At 38.5% G+C, this 24,219-nt stretch overlaps 1 protein-coding gene across 1 annotated transcript; it reads right to left on the bottom strand.

Annotated features, from left to right (window-relative positions):
• Window positions 1-556: 556 nt before the first annotated feature.
• LOC143858895 (uncharacterized) lies at window positions 557-22,625 on the bottom strand. Its single transcript, XM_077369580.1, has 9 exons — window positions 22,247-22,625; window positions 15,277-15,323; window positions 10,812-10,930; window positions 8,211-8,418; window positions 6,681-6,938; window positions 6,495-6,584; window positions 4,682-5,434; window positions 3,697-4,193; window positions 557-2,590 (listed from the first exon to the last, which is right to left on the bottom strand). The coding sequence occupies exons 1-9, from the start codon at window positions 22,491-22,493 to the stop codon at window positions 1,099-1,101; spliced, it is 3,711 nt and encodes a 1,236-aa protein (XP_077225695.1). The 5' UTR covers window positions 22,494-22,625; the 3' UTR covers window positions 557-1,098.
• Window positions 22,626-24,219: the final 1,594 nt, after the last annotated feature.

The following is a 24,219-nucleotide window of genomic DNA, read 5'->3' as shown; positions in this document are numbered from 1 at the left end:
CTACATCAAAATATGATGTGTAAGAAGGTGGGACCCACGTTTCAAAACTTGGTGTAAAATGATGGGCCTCAACCTATGGTTGGAGATGACGGGCCCACCGATGGGTGTAAAATGGTAGGCCCCTTTACATGCATGGGTTTGGGTAAACATGAAAATCTAGGCAGACTCAACAAGCTACAAGATCCTTCATTGAGCCCTTTTCTCCTGCCATCAGAGGGAGAGTTGAATTCATTAGGAGTAGCTTAGAGCTGATGAATTAGGAGGAAGTGAAAGGGATAAAGAGATAAGGATTGGGTAGCCTTCTTTAGACTGATTGGGGTTGCGAGATGCTAAGCAGCAGAGCAAGGAATTCTGAATGTATATGCACATACAGCCACAAACCCATCCCTCAAGCATGACTGGCAAGATATATACATGTTACACCTAAAAATGGACAATTTATCTACTGTACAAAAAACTAAAACTATCTCAAAATAAACCCTCAAAGCAATCAAAACCCTGTGAACTTGCTGTGCTGCAAAGAAATTTCACCAACAATTACATGATCTGCTTGAAAGATGCAGAAGTGGTTCCCTAATTAGAAAAATCAAGCAACTATATTTTGGGAGCATATAAGAACAAAGACCTGCCCTAGTGTTTGTTTGCTGAGAGAAAAATAAAATGAAACGTTAACTGATACTGATACAGAGATGCATGCTGTTTCATTTCTATGTTACATCAACAAAGTATACTAATATAACAGCAGCACACATGTGCCTTCTCCCTAGAATTTTTTAAGAAAAAAAAGAGATGAAAAATCTTCTGATGTGGGTTACAACTAAAACCAAAATTGGAACAATATAGCCCAGACACGAGCAGAACAAACGAGCAAAGAGGGGAAAAACAAAGAGCAATGGATTTTGGGGACTCTGAAAGGCCAGTTCACCTTTGCCGTTGCCCCAATACAGTAAAGTTATACTGGAGGAAACGGCAAACATGCTGCTCATCTCACCATTGAATAGTTTATTTCCATCCAAATCCTGAGACTTTAGGCCCATCCAAAGCATGCAAAAGCAGCTCATCTTTATGTCGTCATCAATTAATTAAACTGAACATTGCCTACTTTCTCCGGACTTTATCTCGCTTGACTTTAACGAACCTCCGGTTGGACTTGTCAGTGCCCCCAGAGCCTAAAGAGAAGCTTCCTCCAGGGGTGAAACCCAAGTTACCAGGGGGTGTAAAGGGAGATGGGCTCTGAAGTGTCGCTGGATTTTGTTGACCGCCAAATTGGAAGACTGAAGGTCCTGATGCAGTTGCAGAACCAAACATGAAATTTGATGGAGAGGGTGAACTGGGTTGTTGACTAAATGCTGGAGGAGCCACGGGCATAGACGCCTGGACCGTGTCCTCTGCCATGCTGTCCTCAACATTCATCTGATCATTTCCCGGAGAGGCCAACCCAAAACCAACAGGATTAGACATTCCAAACACAGGTTGCGCAGGGGTGGAGCCAGAAGAGGTCACAGCTGCAGCTGAAGTGAACGAGAACATAGACCCGGATGAAGCACCACGCGATGAACCAAACATAAATGGTGCGCTACCAGTAGCAGAGGTCGACACTCCTCCAAATGTAAATGGTGCACTAGCAGCACTACCAGTAGTTGCAGTCAACGATCCTCCAAACGAAAATGGTGCTCCCGAAGTAGAGCCAAACCCAGTACCAAAGAGGGATGATGTAGCTGGCTGAGAACTGGAACCAAATAAACTAGTGGACGTAACAGCTGGCGTAGAAGCACCATTTCCGGCAGAGAGAGGAGCTGAAGAGCTCACTCCAAAGCCAGAATCTGAACCAAAAAGTTTAGCAACAGGAGTCGAAGACCCAAATGGAGAAGTAGCAGGGGTAAAAGAGGAAGAACCACTCAACCCAAATGTCGAAGATGAAGAAGAAGAAGAGCCCAACTGACTGACTGTACTACTCTGTGTAAGTGGCATAATGCCACTTCCAGCTAGAGCTGCTTGAGTGCCAAACAGAGATACAGCAGTGGAACCAAAGAGAGGAGAGCTCTGAGACTGGTTATTAGTAGACGATGAGATTGTAGTATTAGATGGGGCCGAAGCACTGAACCCAAAAAGGCCTCCGCGAGTGTTTGCCGGAAGAGAACCAGTTATGCTGAAGGATGAGGCCTGCATGTTATTGGGTTTCGAACCCGTCAACTCCGAGCCAGAAGTCACGGGAGGTAGTGAAATTGAATTGGAAGGAGTGGGTGCTGTTGAGGTGACAGATTTGAAGTTTAATATGGGCACTGTAGGAGATGTAGGTCCCACTGATAATATCAATGGAGTGCTGGTGATAGTGCTGCTAGGAGCTGCAGTGGGATCAGAAACTGAAAATGCAGAAGAGGTGGTTGAAGGTAGCGAACCATTGCTTAGACTCGAATTTGTAGAAGCACCAAAAGCAAACAAATTTGGTTGGGTAGTTGATGTTACACCTGAAGAGACGGCATTTCCAAATGATCCATATGAATCCCCAGCCTTGAGACTTTTATTGCCCTTTTCTGAACCTGAGGCATCTGGGGGTGTTGCTGCTGACGTTGTAGCTGCAGTAGCATTGCTGCAGGGCCATCCGAGAAATGAAAAGTTGGAAAAGAATAGATATTTGTGGCATAGAATACCATAAAGTATATAGAAATTTATTTTTATTGGTTGTAAGTTTTACAGGGAAGATTATATCCAGAAAATAATTAAGGAGATTATGGAAGTACTCCAGATTTTATAGATGCTCTTTTCTCCCTGTGAATTTCAGAACCAAGTTTTGTACCTTGAATTACGAGGACAAGAAAAATCTCTATAGACATATGAAATACCTATCACAGTAGGAGGAAAGATTAAGCTTCCCAAATGTCTGGGTAAATTTCATATACAAGAAAGCTGTGGGATTCTTCAGAAATTGCCAAAGGAGAAAGCCAAGGCAACTAAAAAACAAATTTCCAACAGTGGGCAACAGCTAGTTTTCTATCCAGACAAGAGAGACCATAACCACTCTGGCAATATTTTGTTTGGTTACTGAAACAAAGGTATGTTTTTGCAACAAAAAAAAAACTAAAACAAAGGAATGTTTTTCATGAATATGGCAAAAATGTATGCCTTAGCAAGAGCATCATATAAACACCGCACTTTTCAACTCCAACAAAACGCATAATTTTTTCCAGTGAATTTTAGCCACATTCCATATATCGAGGGTGATATGATTTTCAAGGAAAAACCCCTTGCATCTAATTCCAGAAAAAAAAAATTGCATGAGAAATTTACAAGGTGCAAATACAAAACGTAGTCTTAGTTTCAATGAGGAAGCCTGAACTGAAAAATTATATGAACCTTAAAAATAAAGGTATGGTTTTCATGAAATTACTAAAAATATGGCAAAAATGCATGCCTTAAAATTGAGCATCATACAAAACACAGCACTTTTCAACTCCAAAAAACACCCATATTGGGTGACATTCCATATATCAAGGGTGATATGATTTTAAAGACAAAACCCCTTGCATTTAATAAAAAAATTTAGACTCGGTTTCAATGAGAAAGTCTAAACTGAAAAATTATATGAGATGCAGAGAGTAAAGTAAGAACCCTATTTTCACATAATGGATCAAACGAAAGAAAGGAAAAGATTAACTCGTTTTTTAGTAAATAAAACCTCACAAGAGTGAAACCGACCTGCTCACTATCTCTGACTTGGAACCCAATCTAGTGCCAAATTTCAGACCTGAAGTGTCGCTAAAACTATTACTGGTGGAAGAAAACGTAAAAGTCGGACCCTTGTTGACACTTTTAGAGCCAAAGCTGAACACAGGAGCCCCAATTTGGTCCTTGGATAGAACTGATCTATGAAACAATGAGGATGACTGAACAGTAGGTATGGGAGGCTGTGGAGAGGCAATGGTGGGTGCAGAAGTCACGGCAAAGGTAAAACCAGCTGCCTTTTCAGAAACAATAGGTCCATCAAAATCTCTTGTAGTCATTTCAGCCTCTTTGTTGAGTTTAGAACTTGAAGCACGATTATTATCAGAGGAAAAGGCCTTCTCAACACTTACTGCTTGAGTATCAACAGTCTTATTCCCAAATACAGATGAGTCAGTTTTTTCCTTTTCTGCGGCAGGTGGAATGGAAGCAGTTATGCGACTGTAACTATCATCATCCAGCTCCAGAGAATCCTTCAGAATGAGAATCACAGAATCACAACATCAACGAATCAAAAATGGAACACAATTAAAATTAAATGGAAAACAACCAGATTCTGTTAAAAAAAAGAGGCAACCAACTAGCACAAGAAATGAGAAAAAGAAGATGCAAGTTGATAGAATGAAACCATTTGACTGAACCTTTGATCAACTAACCAAATGTCCAGAAATAGCCAATTAACTTGAAACTTGGTAAAGTTGAGCTTGAAGCCCAACCATCAATTTAAGAAGTCCAATTTCATAAGAAAAAATTGAAGGAGCCACTGATCAGCTCAGCAAATGTTTAATAAAACCAGCAACTTTTTTGTCTAACTCAACTGGGTCAAACTTTAGAGAGAAACCAACAACTTTTTTGTTTACTCAACTGGGTCAAACTTCAAAGCGAAAAAAAAAAATGAATTCCAAAATAGATGAGCTTCTGAACCTTGATCTAAATTCACTATGAGATAACTATTACATACCTCGGGTGCACTCATTTGGAAGCCCCGTTTATTTCGTGGCAGATTTGGCGCAAAACCAAAACCAACAGAATCTACAGGCCTCATGCCAGACACGGTATCTTTAACAGAGACAATTGCATTTTCCATATGGTCAGCCTTAGAAACCGATGTCAGTCCCACATCAGTAGTCTTTATAGAACCATTCTCTTCAACCCTGTCTTTCTTTTGAGAAATAGAATTCCCGGAACCAAGAATAGGGATACCATTCAGACCGTCCAAACTATCACTACGCTGTACATTCGGTAACTTTGGTGATTCAATATCATCCATGCTTCTAAGTGCCCGCCCGTGTAACATATTGCGCGTCAACTTAGTGGGTGACCTATCCCTGGCCATGGCTAGTTTAAATTCAGATGATTTCTCTTTGGGAGAAGGCACCAACTTATCTAGATGTTGCAATATTTTCCTGGCCATCTCACTGGACTGGGGAGGAACAGAAGAAAATGCTGCAGTAGAAATTCTGTCTTCTGTAGCCCGTAGGTGGGAGGTAACATTTTTGGATTCATCCAACGGGACTGGCTTCTGAATAGATGATATGGAGCCTTGAAGAGCACCAGAAATAACCGGAGTGAGGGGGATAGAAAGAGGACTCCCGCGAACTGATATGTTAAAGTCTTTTGATTCAGACATCAAATTAGACTTCTGACGAGTCCTACGGATAAGTCCGACAGATCCAATATCATTATCTAACACCGAGCTCCTGCGCTTCAAGACCTGTGAATTGAAATCAAAATAAATTCAGTAATCTGGTCAAAAAGGTGAATATGAATCAGTCTACGAAAAGAACTATTTCAATAACTCTGCATGCATTTGGAAGCCCCTAAATTTCTATGTGACCATGCACTTGATTGTATCGCTATATCTTGGTTCACCTTTTTGGGTTGTAACAGAAGTTTGGCACTAATAGTGTACTAAAAGCATAGGATAATTTGGATGACTTTCGAACTTGCATTGAAAATTAAAGTATCCGAAGGGATCTGTTGTGAATGACAAAATGTTGTAAAGTACAAAATATCTAGCATATCCTATGTAGTTTTCTCTTTCAGAAAATTCAATTGATTGGTGAAAATCACAGGCGCATGCAACAGCGATAGCATATTGTTATCTAGGCTTAACAGACTTGCAGTGCAACTGAAGCTGTGTAGCATTGACAAACATATGCCCACAATTAAGGCTCTCGGCAATTCTGAAAACCATTGCCTCTACAATAATATAGGCATATCCACAATGAAGTCCCTTGATAAAATAAAATAAACACACATAAAAGATAAACCCTTGAAGAACGATTCCACGCGTGCACTCATGCATGTGTAACTGCTGATGTCGATCAATAGAGTCCCAAAAAAGAGACAACCTTTACAAAGTTAGGCATGACATTGGAAATAAAACCCATCCAAGATAAGTCCCAAAAAAGAAACAGCCTCTACAAAGATAGGCATGATATCAGAAATAAACCCATCCAAGATAAGTCTGCATTGATAATAATTTTTATCATTGAATGAGTAAACTAACAATTCACCTTCTTCATGAAATTTTTCTAAAGGATTCATTTTAGCCAACCCCAACTACTTTGGGACAAAGGCTTTGTTGTTGTTGTTGTAATGGGTAAACTAACAATACAGACACTTCTCTACCAACTAATTCTAGAGGTGCCTAGTAAAGAAACTGTATCCCACAGCGAAGTATCATCCCAATAATTCCTTGCAAATATATGCATGAATACAAACAGAAGTGAGGATTCATCTTTCATCAGCGTTGACAAATAGAGAGCTACCTGGTTACTACCGGAAGGCATGTTGTTTGCAAGTCTCCGTTGAGAATATGTTGAGGAGGCAGTATGGCCATTAACTGTAGCCTCAGCTACCTGGAATAGAAGCAAAAGAGAATTCAAGTTGCATCCAGAAACAATGGAGTTAAACAAAACCAACGTGTAGAAACTACAGTATTTCCACATGTATACCTTCAAAGTAGTCGTGGGATTAACTCTAGAATATGGAGAGCGTGCCATATTATATATTGCAGATCTGCCTCGTGGTATTGGTGTCCGAAACCCATTTTCACCAGCAGATCTTGGTGCAAATGGTACAATATTTAACATATTTGCATCTTCCCTGAATGTTTGACCCCGAAAACCTATAGTAGTTGGCGATACTTTTGAAGGCCTATTGTCCATATAGGCTTTCGCTAGTTCTGCTGGTGAAGCGACTTCTTCGGGAACCTGTAAATAATAAATGCATAAGGTAGCAAGGGTTATTCAGATTGCCATCCATTGTTCAACTTCCATCTAGATTGTAAATGGGAATAATAATTGCAAGCTATGTTGGAAAAAAGAAATAAACAATGAAACTTTAAATTAAGATTGCCTTGACAGAGATTACCAGGAGCGAATACAACATCCAAGTTAGTTAAATCACTACAATAACTGAAAATCTTTCTGATGCCAAATAACAAAGAAATTTCGATTCAACCATCAAGGTACAAAACCAGTTGTGTTATTTGCAAAATTGAGTATAATAACTTGTTCACAAAATCCATATTGAAGATGATAATTTCGATCCATGTAGGTTTCCAATTGACCTCGCCGGAATAACTGGTGATGATCAATTATATAGAGACCATGAGTTATATGAATGACTATTCGTTTTCTAATGGTTTGGTATAGGCCCTTCCAAACCCATCATACCTAGTACCTACGAAAAGAAAATGAACGAGTAAAGAAATTAGGAACAGCTAAAAATATGTTTCCAGTTCTGAGTCAAGTATCCTTAGCCATAACCTACGAACGAACTTGCTAAATAATATTAATCAGCAGCATTTTCTGATTCTCTTAAAAACAAATGAAGGAAATCTGTTATGCTAAAACATATAATTAGGATCAAAATCCTAGTTGCACATCCATTGTACACATTGCATGTCATTCTGCTGATAGGGACAGTCGGACAGATGCATGGAGTGTGGTGAGCCACCACAGGACCAGACATAAATGCCCGCACTCACACCAAACAGACAACCGGTCAGCTTGATCAAAGGCCTGCAAATATTAGCAGACAACATTTTTGGGAAAATGCCTCAAATATGAAATATCTCATTTTTTATCTAAGATTTAGATAGTCCTTCAATGTGGTCCAGGCATTCCTGAATGGACTCATGGTGGCTCACAAGATCAACACACCCACGCAACCCCAGTATTGCGGGCTTTCACTGGAAAAACTAATCCTAGTCTGATGTCTAGTCCCTCAAGCAATGCAAGCTGTTATAGAAAAAACTAGAAGCCTGAACCTTTTCTAATAAATCAAAACATATGCATGCCTAAAATAAATAACAATGAAAACAATTCTTCCAAACCACAAAATAAAAGAAACATGTTCAGGTGATCAAAGGTCTTTTGATAGTGATATGCTTTCACCAGTTGAGAGCCATGCAAGCCACTATCAAAAATCTGCAAATGTGTGCACTGAGAAAGGAAGAGAAAGTGATTTTGTTTTCATACACTCAATCCGACGACTGGGGTTGAGATGCTTCCGAGTAATCTACAGCTCCCGATTTCATTTTCCAGTGTTAAAGTTGTTGCTTTTTCCTGTCCCACACGAGTAGTACGAGGCTGTAATGTACTTGGATCAGTTCTTTTCTTTTCAACGTCCGGAGATAAATCAACAGTTCTTGAACGCAGTAGTTCTGTCAAGCAATCAGATTCAATCCTGCAGAACACTCAAACTTGGTTAGAAATAAACCTCTAAAATGAATCAGAAGATCAATTTTTTCAAATGTACATTAAAAGACAATAGATTAAAGATTACTGCTGCCTAACACTGTATGTTGTAACACAATAAGTCACTGTATTTTAGTCATTTAATTAATAACAGGGTAACTTTGTATTTTGAGGCATGAATTGAGATTCCTCGTGCAGAAGGAGTTCTGCACTGAACCCAGATGGGGTGAACCATAGATTTGGTCCAAATTAAAGGTTATCATGGTGTCAGCAATAACCTACCTAGACTTGTCAATGTTTAGAACCATACGCGTGCATCTAGTGATCAGTCAGGAAACATTGCAGAGCATAGTTATCAGGTATACCTATAATAGACAACCTAGTATGCGACATGGTACACTAATCTCTTGAAGAACTTGGTATGTGGGTAGGACTGGTCACTCAATTAGTAAATTAAATTCAGCAACAATATCAAATGCACCCAATAAAATCAGTAATAGCACACCGTAGTAAAACATCATATATACCATTCAAAATCTAGAAGAATTTGCAGGTCTTGGACTATCTGATGGGTAGGATGGTGTTTGGGTTGAAATGGAGAGACGGGACACGAGTTTGTCTTTCATCAGCTTGTTTCTCTGTGATAGTGAATGGTACTTCTAAGGGGCAATCCCCTCTCCCCTTCCTTGAATTTATTGCCAACACACGTGTCCTGCCGTGTCCGACACGACACGCGTATCTACACGTGTCGACACTCCTTTGGACACTTTAAGTTTGTTAAATGAATACCATATTTATATTGTTACAAATTATGATAGTAAACAGTAATTTTATATGAATGTATGTGTCACTATTTCTAGATTTTTAGATGTTGTCATGTCAGACAACTCGTATCCGTGTCGAAACCCGACACACGAATCCGTATCTACAATCATGATTATATATACTTTATATTTTAGCCGTGTCCCCGTTTCTAAATTTTGGGGGTTTGCCGTGTCGGGACACTCGTGTCCGTGTCCACAAATCATATGTTTTTTATTTATGTGATATTTTTCTTAATATTATCTATGGAAGAAGAATAGCATAGATGTGATTTCAAGGGAATCCCTAGCATTCATAGTATAAGAATTTTGGGTATTAGTTGGTTTTTGTTTATTTCTTATGGTAAAGTGGTATGTACCCCTCATGTACTTTTGTGACTCCTTGGGCATTCCAAGTATTCGTAGCAGGTAGGTTTTTTGTACTCTTTGTACCTTTTATCATATCAATAAAATTTAAGGCCTTCATTTTCAAAAAATTAAAATAAAATATAAAGCCAAGGTTCCTAGATAAATTCCAGGTTAAAAAAATTATTGTGGCCGAGGTTAAACAACCGGAAATTACATCCATGGGAAGCAGTTAAAAAAAATGACCCTGCATGATTGATGATTAAAAGTGTGTTCTAGTTTTTTATTTATGCGATGTTTTTTTTCATATTACCAATGGAAGAAGAATAGAACAGAGTGATTGGTACAATTCAGGGAAAAAATAGAATAGAATGATTGAGGTTAAACAACCAAGATCACATCCATGGGAAGCAGTCATAATTATCACCCATGATTGATTTTTTTTTTTTTGAATGGTTTATCACCCATGATTGATAATCACAATAATTCCACTTAATGTATGAAAATATTTGGAATGGGCTCAATCGGCTAGTATGTTTATTGGTGGCCAAACAAAAGTTAGGTTATACAACCGGGAAGGTTAAAGAACCCAGCAAGAGAAAAAAAATAGAGGTTCTGATTGTGATGTGTTCTATATGCACTTCCAATACCCATGACAAAATGTTGCAAATTCAGTAACAACAAAAAAATGCACAAGACTTCAAAAATCGGACCAGCTCCATATGATTTAGACATACCATTCAAAATATATATATATATATATATATATGAGGAAACTGTTGGTGAGCTTAAGCGCACCAAACTTATGGTGCGCTTAAGCTCCCCAATCACATGGGTCCCACATTTTGGGGAGTGATCCAAACCATTCATTTGCAAGGCCTTATCATAGATAGGGGGTGTACCAAAAATCAGCTCCATAGGATCATCCTAACCCCTCCATTTGTGGAGGACAAAAATGGGGCAGATTTGTGTCTGTCCATTTTCGTCCTCCACAAATGGAGGGGTTAGGATGATCCTATGGAGCTGATTTTTGGTACACCCCCCATCTATGTAAGGGACTTTCAAATGAATGCTTTGGATCATCCTAACAAAGTGGGCCCCCATGTGATTGGGGCGCTTAAGCTCACCAACACTTTCCTCATATATATATATATATATATATATGATTTAGACATGGTTCAGATAGTCATGCACTCTCATTCCAGTAAATACTTACCTCGTAAAGGTCTTCTGCTTCAGCAGTTGTTCAAGTTCATTGATTCCACTTTTATCAAGTTTATTACTAGGGTTGCCTCCTTCATTGCTGCCTCGCTCCTGTGCTCCAGAAGAAGGATTCTGAAAGTAATGTTTGGAACAATATATACACAATAATCAGGAAGAAAAGCCAGTTGCTGTATTCTATAGTTTCCTAATCATATGAGTATATACTTCTCCAAAAGAAAGACAACAAAGGATGAACATTTAAGAGGGGGGGGAAAGCTGCAAGGGTTCAAAAGATGTGGAAAATACTATGATTTGTGGACACGGATACGAGTGTCGCGTGTCGACACGGACACAGAGTGTCGGACACGGCGAACTACCAAAAATTAGAAACGGGGACACGCCTAAAATAGAAAGTATATATAATCATGGTTTGTGGACACGGATTCATGTGCCAAGTTTCGGCACGGATATGAGGTATCTACATGGCAACCTCTAAAAATCTACAAATAGTGTCACTCATACATACATACATAGAAATTCACTGACACTGCTAGCAGTACACTTAAAGTGTTTAAAGGAGTGTCGACACGTGTGGACACAGGTGTCGTGTCGGACATGACAAGACACGCGTGTCGGCAATAAATTCAAAGTGTCGGCCAAATCATAAAAAATTTAAGGATAAGAAATACACATGTATCATGTATAAACAAATACTACGATAGCATCACAACCAAGACAGCTATCAACCAGTGGCACACCAGTCGAGCACTGTTATGATCATTAAAAAAATAATCGTAAAATTGATGCACATAACAAGGAAAAAAAATCAGGAAGCAAAATTAAAAACATGAATCAAATTATGTTAAATTATGACAAACAAAATTGTTAACAGATCCACCACAATAAACAGACACAGTAAAAACGAAATCCTAAGTTCTGGTAACCATAAAAAGTCCAATATGCAGTTGTTTTTCTCTTCAGTAGCATGGATATAAAAAATAATGATAATAAGAAGGCAAATTATAATGCACCCCTTTTCCAACTTTTTGACCCTATGTTTGGATTTTCCTAAAAATGACTATAATTCCAGCCCCTTTAGCTTTTCTTCTCCTTAAAATAAAGTCATTAAAAAAAGACACAAATGGGGATAGAAATTATGTGGAAGGAGGTGGAAATTTCATCCTCCTAATAAGAATGTAGAATTTCCTAATATTTACTCTGGAAGTTCTGTTAGGATGTGTTGCATTGTATTGAGGGTATTCTGGTCATTATACTAGTATACCCTAATCATGAGTGTGTGTACACACACACATCATATTAATGAGAGGGAGATTAACTCTCTCACACTCTTCTCCCATTTTCTTCCTCAACCTACCAACCTTCTCTCCAGTTTGAGAGATCACCTTCAGGTAATCAGCCACTCGATGGTCCATCTAGTTCTATTCTCTCTGATTGTCGTGTACACTTTCCCTCAGTGTAGCTCATCCTATTTCTCAGTATGTTTCTTATGACCGTGTCTTATGGTGCTAACGTTCAATCCTTTTTGGCTTGTCTACAATCACTGTGCGGCTGTGCCTAAGTCTATTACAGATAATTTAGCTCATCCTGGTTGGCGTGCTTCCATAGATGATGAGATGGATGCTCTCTGCTCATATCAATTGGTCTCTCTTCCATCTGGGGCTCGGTCTGTTGGCTGGCGTTGGGTATTCACTATCAAGTATTTACCAGATGGGACCGTTGAGAGCCTCAAGGCGCGTCTTGTTGCAAAAGGCTACACTTAGAGATTCGTTGTTGACTGCACAAAGACCTTTTCGCCCGTGGTCAAGATACCTTCAGTTCGCATATTGATCTCTTTAGTTGTCAACCGGGGTTGGCCCTTATATCAATTGAATGTTAAAAATGCGTTCTTAGATGGCGATCTTACTGAGGAGGTGTACATGGAGCAGCCTCCTGGTTATGTTGCTCAGGGGAGATGTGCTTCTCAATTTTCATCTTCGCAAAGCCATTTACTGTCTTAAACAATCTCCTTGAGAATGGTTTGGGAGATTCAGTGATGCAGTTTTGACTTCTGACATGAAGCAGTGTGCGGTTGATCACTCTTGTTCATATTAAAGGAGATAGATTCTTTGGGAGTAAAACCTGTTGCCATACCTGTGGACCCGAATGTAAACTTCCTTCCAGATCAGGGAGACTTACTAGATGACCCTGGCCAGAAGGTTAGTTGAGAAGTTACTCTATTTGATTGTCACTCGTCCTAACATCTCGTTTGCAGGAGTGGTCAGCCAAATCAAGAGCTCGCCACTCATTCCTCATTGGGCAGTAGTGATTCAGTAGTGATTCAGATCATTAAATACGTGAAAGGTGCTTCAGGAAAAGGTTTTGTTCTTCAAGAAACATGGTCAAGTAAAACTAGAAGGGTTCACTGACGCAGACTAGGCAAGATCTCCTATAGATAGGGGGTCAACTACTGATATTGCACATTTGTTAGAGGTAACTTGGTGTCGTGGTGAAGTAAGAACAAATATGTGGTAGCTAGATCAAGTGAAGAAGCTGAGTATCGAGCCATGGCACATACATGTGGAGAGCTGACTTAGTTGCACTCTCTTTTATCGGAAATAGGTATTTCATCTTCGTCTCTAACACAATCCACATCGATACAAACCCAATTCTTTCATGAGCAAACTAAACACATCGATGTGGACTGCCACTTCATTCGTCAGACGATTCAAGAGGCGAGATATGTATTGTGTTTGCTGATCACGAGATCAACCGGCTAATGTGTTCACTAAACCATTGGGACAAGCAAATTTGAATGAAATTTGTAACAAGCTAGGAATGTATGACATATATACTCCAGCTTGAGGGGAACCGTTAGATGTATCGCATTGTATTGAGGTTATTCTGGTCACACATCGCATTGTATTGAGGTTATTCTTGTCATTTCACTAGTATACCCTAATCATGTACTTATATATACATCATATTGGTGAGATAGCGATTAACTCTCACACTCTTCTCTCATCTTCTTCCTCTAGTTAATAGGATGTGATTTGCTCCCAACTCAGTGTAAGTGGCATCGAAAACCCCCTAATTCTTTTTTTTCTTTTTTTTTTAAGAAGGGGAACTCATTCATAAAACAGATTTTTTTAAAATGTAATAAAACATATTTTATCTTTCAAAAAAGAAATTTATTAATAAATAGCCAAAATCCAACAGGAAGAAGAAGTCCCGTTCTTTAGAGTGATACTAAAAATATTTAGAAAGGAAGCAGAAAAAATAAGGAATATTTACAAAACAGAAAATGCAAAAGGCAAAATCCAAATATGCTATGACTGGCTATGATATAGGAAAAAAATTGGATACTAACAAACTTTCCTTATTAGATCTTGTTTTTGCCAACTCATCAGCCATAGTGTTATCTAGACGAGTAGCAGAAATATCTCTAATGTGTGAGATGAAGTTGACGAGTTTCCGAGGGCCATTGCTTTTATTATATGCCCAGGAAATGACACTAGATTAGTCACCTTCAACCCAAAGGATAATAGGAGAGTAGTTTAACCTTCTAAGAGGAACCTAATTTAGCGAGTCCGTTAAACCAATACATCCCTAGAAAAAAAACCTTTGATATCACTCCTATCATCTGTGACAGCACCCTCTATACCAGGCGGCCCAGAGCTTCCCTTCAAGCTGCCATCAAAGTTAAGCTTGAAGGAGTTGGTAGCACCGTAGCACTACTTGAGACATCAAAAAAGTAAATTAATAAGCATGTCTTTTATTTCTTCTTTACGAAAATTTAACAAGCAATATTTCTTAGCTCACTACAAATTATGTACCAAGCCACACTCACTGCTTGAGCAAGTTTTTTCAAAAAAAAACAAAATAAAATTGACTATTTCAAAACCTCATATGCGATTCCCAACCTTTTTTCACTCAATGATAACAACTAACATGCAGTTTTCTACCACCATTTAATGAAGCACCAGACCCATACCTTTCAAAAAAATGAAGCACCAGACCCATATTGAGGATAATGGTTATTTCCTCGAATAGAAGTTCTTGAGGGTCACTTCTGTGTTTCACATCTCTTCAATTAAACAGGAAATATAATTACAAATCAATGACAAGAAAGAACTTGATGCTCACAAGAGACATGTATGCCCCCACTTGCGCCGTACCATCCTTTGAGTGAGTGCTACCAGCTGTTAAATTCCTCAACCACATAGTGATGTGAAAGAATAAAATAGAATATATTTTTCCCATAGAAAAAGAATATTCATCAAGTCATTTAAAAAAGAAAGCATATTCATCAAACTATCATTTATGATTTCAGCTCCAGTCAGAAGTCAAGAACTCTGATGACAAAAGGCTAAATGATAATGCCCAAGAATTAGAAAAGAGTATCAGCAATCAGAATCAAGAATGGTCACATATAAATGTTTGTTCAAACGCCTAGTCATAAGGGGAACCTTTTTACTTACAATAGAAATCGGCCCGGGAAGCTCATGTCTGGGCTCAAGATTCGCGCCTGCCAACATAATATATGTGAATAAAACAGCATTAGGAAAATGCATGGTAGTATCACGAGAATAGTAAAATGGTTCAGCAAAGATCATCATTTATTTTTTTTTGAATGGTAGATCAACATTTAAATTTCACTGAAGAAAAATGAAACAGTAATGAAATTGACCTAGGCTACAGTCATCCTTGTATTTATTCAAATCGTAAATGCATTCAAAAACATGACGAAATATCAATATGTGAAACAATTGTTTCAGTGAATTGTATATCTTTGAAGATTCAGAAATAGCCACCAATGCTCATTTGCAATTTAGCTCGTATATATCCAACATTAAGGCACATTTCACAAATCGACTTATAAAAAACAAGGCAAACTTCCTCTCACTTCTGATTAAACTACCATGAACAAAAATTAACACCATACTCGATGATACTTTTATGTAATGAAATAGCATCTTGCCCATGCAATGCACAGGCCAAGATTATTTTTTCAATTATAATAGTATTCTTTAGGAAGTTAATAAAGTCAACAAAATAAAATACAAATGTACATACATAGTTTAATAACTTGTAGTTTAATAATCATTTTCAAAAAAAAAAAATTGAATATAAAACTTTCAGTCACAAATTGAAAAAAGATGAGCAATGAGCTTAGCAGTAGGAATCTTCCCCTTGAACCTTCAATAGGGATTTGCTTCGTAGGCGATTTGCTTCGTTCATGTTAAAAGATCAGCCAATAGGAGCAAGCCGGCAATGGATCAATTCAAACTAAACACTGATGCCTCCCTCGAAGCAGAAGGTGGTAGCATTGGAGGGATCATTAGAGATGCAGACGGCGTGCCATTATCCATTTTTTCCGTTAACTGTTGCAAGGAAGAAATCTTCGCTCTTAAGATCTCAGCAATTTAAGCGGGTCTACTAGATCTTCTCATTGAATCAGATTCCTTATTTGTGGTAAATGCAATAAAACGTATCTCTTCCCCTCCTTAGAAAAAGCTTTCGATTATCCAACAGATTAGAGACATTTTGACCTCGTTCACTACTTGGAAAGTTTCGCACATTTGGAGAGAGGCTAACGCTGCTGCGGACCTTCTCTCTAAAAGACAATGACAATGTTTTTGCAAAGGAAGTGGCATCCCGCTTCCTCTATCTCCTCCGGCTCTTTTGTCTATCCTCAATGCAGATAGAGAGGGTGTGACTTATGCCCAAGTATAATTCTCTTCTTCCTCTATCAGATGTTGAGATGTATTATTGTTTCTTTCATGTTTCCCCCTTAGCTTGTTAGGGGTTGCTCTTCTTGTTTCTTGTTTCTTGTTTCTTTTTTGCTCTTTTTAATATATCCGGTAGGGGTCTTGATGCAAATATTAGGATTTATTTACATGCTATTTAGTTTCTAGGATTTTATTTCTATGTTATTTAGTTTCTAGGATTTTATTTTCCATGTTATTTAGAATTAGGGAATTTATTTATTTTCCATAGAATTTTAGTTTGATTGCCTATATAAAGGCCTCGTGTATTAGGGATTCTTAAGTTTGGATTAATTAAATTAATTGAGATTTCTCCCCTCTAATATTCTCTTCTTTCTAGTGCTCGTCTTCCCTCTTCTCTTCTCCTCTAATTCCTCTTCTCTTCTCCTCTAATTCCTCTTCTCTTCTTCCCCTATTCTTCGTCTATTCTTCCCCTTCTCTTCTCTTCTTCTCCTCTTCTTCTTCTTCTTTCTCCTCTTTCTTCTATTTCCCTTCCCGATCCTACATCAAGGAGCCAATTGTGAATCGTTCCTTATGTAAGTATAACATGACTACATCTCCTTCACTGAAAATTCTTAGCAATGCTTATCAGCCTTGCACTTGTACTTGGTATCGTTTTCTTCTCACCTAGGAAGCACGGGTACTCTTCGGAGGTCCACACACCCATGTCGGGTGCGTATTGGGTGCGGGTGTGCCCGGGTACGCCCTAGGTGTGTACCGGGATGATCATATTTTTCAAAATGAAGTGTACGGTCCACACCATAGGATGATCCAAGCCATCCATTTGATGGGCAACAGCATAAATAGGTTGTGCCCCCAAAATCATTTCCATAGGATGATCGCAATCCTCCAATCTATAGAGGTTTCCATAATATGCCGTTTCTATTTAGATCAGAGGGCTAGGATCAGCTTATGGAAATGACATTTTGGGGCGCAACCTATTTACTTTGTGGCACATCAAATGAACTGGTTTGGATCATCATATGGTGTGGGCCGTACAGTTCTTTTTGAAAAGTATGGGTGGGGCCTACCTTGTTCAAAGATGTCAGCAAATTAATTGTTGGGCCCACCAATGGTTCTTGTTGGAGAGAGAGAGAGAGAGAGAGAGAGAGAGATTGGTTTGCAGTAGATGTATTGGTTGTAGACTAGAGGGGGCCCTTTTTACAAGGTTCCTATTGATTTTTTAATAAACCATGGAGATGCTGAGGCGGCGGAAGTTGTATCAAATGATTGATGCGATCATGTACTTGAACTAGACCTTATGAAATATGAAGTCATATTAGATTTTGGTGATGTTATTGTTATTTGATTATTCTCCAATTAAATTTTTTGAATTCTTTAACAAAATACTGATTTTTTTAATTAATACAAAAATATAAAAATATAATAAAATATAAAAATATATTATATTCAGCGTACCCCCAACGTACCCGTATCCTATTTTTAAAAATAAATTGGGTATCCACGTACCCGTATCATGTTGTACCAGCACCCCGTACCTGTATCCGTGTTTCATAGCTTCTAACCTCTCGCTCACTTGGTTATGTGTGGTCCAATCCAAGGTTGGCAGAGCGCGAAGAGAAAGCGAGAAGCAGGAAGCGAAGGCTCCCGGGGTGATGGAAGCGTGAAGGGTTGGGGGGAAGCACGAAGAGAAGCGCCGAGGAAGCGCGATGGGGAAACGTGTTTCTCATTTTTGTGATTCCCATAGAATTAAAATGATGGGAAGCGACGAGGAAGCGCGTTCCCATTTTGGGGAAGAGCGATTCCCACTTTTTGAGGAAGCGTCGAGGTTCCCGATTTGGAATCGGGTTACGGATGCAGGAGAAGATTCTTGCTTCCTTGGTCCAATCATTTTCAGCCACAACTTATGCATCTACACTAACCTTTCCCAAATTTGGTAGAGGCACCTAAGAGGTGTTAGGGTTCCTACTATATACAATTTCGAAATGACTTTTTCCGGTGGATTGGTCGACAGATGACGTGAATGCAAACTCAGCTTGGGATAAAGTGTTATCCTATTGCTTCAGCCTTTCACTCTTTCACCTATTGTGCTACACAATAAATTAATATGGCTTCGAATGACAACAATAGTTTATCCATCTGTTTGGAGATGGTAGGCACTGTTATGCTAAATATTAGTACACACATGTTTACATAATGTTCTCCAAAATGGCTAGGGAACTTAGTGTCCCAATCTAAGTGATCGTTTTTGAAACACCACGTAACTTTACCACTTATTTAAAGTATAGGCTGGCCACATGTAATACATCAAGGTTTTAAAACACTAGATAAAATTTACCATTTTGGAAAACCTATCGACCTCCAAAAATATAGTCGACTCCCTTTTGAGTGATGTGTTTTCGCATGGTGCTTTAGGGACGCGTAATGGCATGTATAGACCGGTGTTATGCTTTTGTCCTTCGGTGATTTGAGAAATTCCGCATCTCTCAACAAATCTCGCAATGACACAACGCATTTTGGGGCAATAATACTTTTCAACTAAAGCCTCTCACTAATGATGTTCTTACATAGAGAACTCTTTAGCACATAACCGAGTTCTCATGAAGAGAACCCCATTATGTGTGGAGCACGTCTTATTTTCTCCCATTTGTGCATCCGCATATGTTTTGTTTTAAGTGCTCAAATCCAATAACCTTGGGACGGAGTGTACTTAACAAAATATTCTTTCGGCTAAGTGCATCAGCCATCGTATTGTGCCTTCCACTTTTGTGCTTCAAAGCAGACAAGAATTCTTGTAAGACACCCAGTTGGCATGTTTTGGATTCAACTTGTGTTGCCTATTGACGCACTTGAGGGCCTCATAATCGAAAAAGAGTAGGAATTCACATTGCACCAGGTAGTGCCACTGCCACCAATGACGTAGATCTTGTATGATGGCATAAAACCCTATGTCTTAGGTAGAGTACCCGACGTAGGACGGCAAGGATTATATTTGGGTTCAAACTTAGTGACAATTTAGCAGAAGTGACAGATCTGTTAAAGCTGGGTAAAAGAACAGTAGATCTTGGTAAAATCATGGACTTAGGTGTAGATTAATGAAGGTGATAGAGGAGAAAGGGTTTGAGGTTACAGATTGCTGGGAAAGGATATTGGCAAGGATTTAGGGTATTGGTAAGATATCTGATTTGTCAATTCCAATGTGGAAATGAAACGTCACTGACTTTAGGTTTGGCAATTCCTTTCAGATCTAAAGGTCCTATGTAAACTGTTTGTATGTTGAGAGGATCAGACTTTTGAAGAAAGATCTGAACTTAAAGGAGCCAACAAGTGGCCATTTCCATGTTCTTTTGTAAATGCCCAGTTTTTTAATATAAACTGACTTAATTTTGACAAATAGAGAGACAACACGGTCCTTCCCTATCAAAAAACTGCAGAAACATATGTTCCACTCCCTTTTCCCATTGTATCTGTGTATATCGTCAGCTACCCTACTCACTTACTGAAGCCATACTAAGGAGCATAGGGAAATCCTCTCTTAGAGCTCTCATTTCACAACAGTTGTCAAGCCAGAATTGAATCTGCTCTTCATCTCCCACTCTGAACCGCATCCCTTTCTGAAACAATCTTTACTTTCATGATATATCCCATTAAACTTTCCAAGCAACATGTGATCAGAGCCATGTATTAACCAAAAAATGAGTTTTTTAACCATTTGTAGTAGTGTAGTGATTCTTATTTATTGGTTTCTAGAAAATTGGCATGACACTTAAAACAATATTTATTTACCAAATCCAGTCTACCACCAACGTTAGTTCCGTATCATCATCTATTGGAAGAAATGGAAGCAAAACCTATTTTTCTTCTTGTTCTTCTACTTCCCTAGTGGATTCTAGGGCTATACAGATTCTACGCCGACTACGATCTTCACGCTCAATCTGCTGCGTCAGTTTACCACCTCCTCCTATGCCCTTCCTTTAGAAATATAGAGCCATGTACTCACTTCCAAGCATGCACTGCAGTCTTCATTAATGCCAAAAGGAAGCATGTCTATACAAGAGTGTCTACATGATAGTAGGGACATCTACTTCATCTAGGTTTCCCACCACTTACTATATGTTAATATTTGCAGTGTCTGCACAGCCCTCGTATCATTGCAACTAGTAATATCAAAATAACGGAATCATGTTCAGCTCCCTAAGATACAATGTTAAATGTTCTCGTTAACAATCTAGGAAAAAAAAGGAAAATAGGAGGCAGAAATCACAAACTAAGCAAGAATTTTAGGTCAATTCATTCTCAAATGACAAAACATCATCTCCGTGATTTACATTATTTCAACCAACCACCAAGAAAAAAATATAGCATTATAGAATCAAGATAACATAATTGTCAGAAGGAAAAAAGAAGTATCCATGGAATCACTCTCCTCACTCATTCTCAACGACTAAATCCATGTATCAAAACATATAAATTCTAAACAAAATCGATCAAAGTAGTATTTTTCTTCTTCCATAAACGAAAACAACAATCACAGAAGCATTCATGCAACCCCACTTCAAATAATCTCAATAAAAAAAAGTGCATAAAACCAACCACACGAGCGGGAAATTATATATTAAAAACAAATTAGAATTACTAAAGACACTTCTTGTTACCCTCTGCAGAACAAAAGGAGTGTCAAATTTTACACACTTTCCCCAAATCAAATTGCCAATTCAAACAATAGAATTCCCCCAACAATCTCGAATATAAGAAAGACGAGAACGTATTTTTTCGATAGCGGTTATAATCTACAACAAATAAACAAAACCAAAAACCCTAAAATTCATACACGAAACAAAAAAGAAAACTAACTCGCTCACCTTTTCCTTTTCCCCCAATATTGCCCCCAAATATAATCCCCAACGACATAACCCCAAAAACACAAAACCTTAATTCAAACCATAGAATAGGAAAAGGAAAGTAGAACAAAAAGAGTGGCAACTTTTACCCACTTTCCCCAAATCTAATTACCAATTCAAACAATAAAATCCCCCCCGCAATCTCGAAAATAAGAAATATGAGGTTTTTTTTTTTAATAGTGGTTATAATCTACAACAAATAAACAAAACGAAAACCCTAAAATTCACACAAAGAAACAAAAAAGACAAAAAGTGACTGTTTTTCCCCAAATATGAATCCCAATAACAAAACCCATAAAGAAAACCATTAAATCCCTAGAAACAAAAAAACCCTAATTCAAACCCTAGAATAGGAAAAGGAAAGGGGAAAAAAGAAAGAATGTGGAACAAAACGAGTGACAACTTTTACCCACTTTCCCCAAATCTAATTACCAATTCAAACAATAGAATTCCCCCTGCAATCTATAAAATAAGAAATATGAGGTTTTTTTTTTAATAGCAGTTATAATCTACAACAAATAAACAAAACCAAAACCCTAAAATTCATACAAATAAACAAAACCAAAACCCTAAAATTCATACAAAGAAACAAAAAAGACAAAAAGTGACTGCTTTTCCCCAATAACAAAACCCATAAAGAAAACCATTAAAACCCTAGATACAAAAAAACCCTAATTCAAACCCTAGAATAGGAAAAGCAAAGGGGAAAGAAAAGAATGTAGAACAAAAAGAGTGACAACTTTTACCCACTTTCCCCAAATCTAATTACCAATTCAAACCCTAGAATTAGGAAAAAAAAAGGAATGTGGAGAGAATCAAACCTGAAATAGGAGGCGGGGCGGGGAGACGAGGGCGAAAGACAGAGGAGAAGAATCTAGAAGCGCTTTGAGTGATGATTTTTGAAGCGGGTTCAACAAGTTTCGAGATCCAACCGTTTCGAACCGTTTCGTTAGGGTTTCTGAGAGCGATCGGTGGTCTGTCGTACGGCGTTGACGGTTTACGAAACGGCCGCCGGCGAAACTTCCCGCCGATTCCGCCTTCGTAGGAACCTTCCGCCGATGTAGCCATGGAAAGAGCAGTTCTAACAATAATCAGAGAAAGAGGGAAAGCGGAGAATTAGGGTTTTTATTTATTTGAGAGTGGGAAAAGAAAGGAATTGAGACAGAGAGAGAGAAAAAAGGGGCGGATTTGAGACAGAGACACAGAAAAAAGGGGCGGATAGGAAGCGAGAGGTAATAATGTTTAATAAAAAGTGTAATGTTAAATTCAGCCCCTTCTAGGATGAATTCACCCCGTATTTTTTCAAAATGAACTGTTTAGCTCACACCATAGGATGGTCCAAACCGTACATTTAATAGGCCACAATGAAAATAGGTTGTGCCCCAAAAATCATTTACATAGGATGATTCTGACCCTCCAATCTAAAGAGGGAATTCTATAGATCGGATGGTTGGGATCATCCTATGGGAGCACAACCTATATGTACGTTGTCCTCAAAAGGACGGTTTGGATCATCCTATGGTACGGGCTATTCATTTGATTTTGAAAAATACGGGGTGAATGCATCCTAGGAGGGGGTGAATTTATCACCGCCCTAAATAAAAAGGGAAGTGATTATTCGCCCTTTTTCTTACTTGGGGCAGCCCCACCTTAGCTTAAAATAGTATTCGTAGATAAACTAGAGGGGCTGTATCAAGTTCAAAAAAATTGAGATGCATTTCAATCCCCGTTCTATATTGAACCCTACACTGTTCGCAACCGCTCATCCTGTGGGGCCCATCTGTAGCTTAGAGAGCGATTTCACACTGTTCTGCACTTTTGGTAATGCCACCCCCCTATGGATCTGCAGCTGTACGCCACAAATGGGATGGGATACGGAAATGGAGATTTTATTTGGTGTAAGCCCTTATAGTCCCGTATTTTTTAAAAATTACTGTACGGACCACATGATAGGATGATCCAACCCGTCCATATGATGGGCCACAAAGCAAATAGGTTTTGCCACAGAAATCATTTCCATAGGATGATCCTAGCCTCCGATCTATAGAGGTTTCCATAATATGCATTTCCTCTATAGATCGGATGGTTGGGATCATCCTATAGAAATGATTTTTTGGACACAATCTATTGACATTATGGCCCATCACATGAACGGTTTGGATCATCCTATAGTGTGGTTCGTAAGTAATTTTTGAAAAATACGGGACTATAAGGGCTTAAACCTTATAAAATATTTGGTGTGGTTCTTTCATCCTGGGTCTTCATCTCAAACAATTGGTGGGCCTTAGCCCGTTTTGCAACTTGGGCCATAGGCCACTTAGTCCCGTTTGGATTGCAAAGAAAAACATTTCTTGCGGAATTCTTTTTCTTTTGAAATAGTTTTTGCTCGCTCTTGATGCGATCCAGATCATCAAATGTAACTGATCAACCTATTTAAAATGTAACTGAAAATGACATGGATCCAATGAAGAGCCCTTCTGCGGCTCTTTATGCAAGGGCTCCCTTGTATCATAAATAGTCTCTCTTTATAAAAATTAAACCGTAGTGGTTACAAAAATAATTCTTTAGGAAAAATTTTCCTTGAAAAATGTTTTTCTCGCGGTCCAAACAGGGCCGTACTTTCCCACCTTTTAAAATAAAAATAAAAATAAAAATAAAAGTTCGAATGAATCAATAAAGAGTTAAGCTAATATCACTCTTTTATTCAATGGCCCTCTACAATCTCCACTATGTAAAAAAGATTCAAAAGGTAAGTGATATATTATGCCCCTTTTCTTCCCCCTCTAGTGTATTT

The sequence above is a fragment of the Tasmannia lanceolata genome, unplaced genomic scaffold, assembly GCF_043159265.1.
Source record: "Tasmannia lanceolata isolate RefF3 unplaced genomic scaffold, GAP_Taslan_0.1 ptg000029l, whole genome shotgun sequence".
Classification (NCBI taxonomy): Eukaryota; Viridiplantae; Streptophyta; class Magnoliopsida; order Canellales; family Winteraceae; genus Tasmannia; species Tasmannia lanceolata.
Note: the sequence above shows the minus strand (reverse complement) of the source record. Positions and strands in the feature narration are given on the sequence as shown.

What these genes read in the sequence shown, in the direction of transcription:
- LOC143858895 (XM_077369580.1), bottom strand. Translation starts at nt 22,493, where the DNA reads ATGGCTACATCGGCGGAAGGTTCCTACGAAGGCGGAATCGGCGGGAAG. An exon ending in TTCCCGGGCCGATTTCTATT is followed by an intron (nt 10,931 to 15,276) that starts GTAAGTAAAAAG and finishes CATTACTTTCAG; the next exon opens with AATCCTTCTTCTGGAGCACA. An exon ending in CCCCAGTCGTCGGATTGAGT is followed by an intron (nt 6,939 to 8,210) that starts GTATGAAAACAA and finishes TATTATTTACAG; the next exon opens with GTTCCCGAAGAAGTCGCTTC.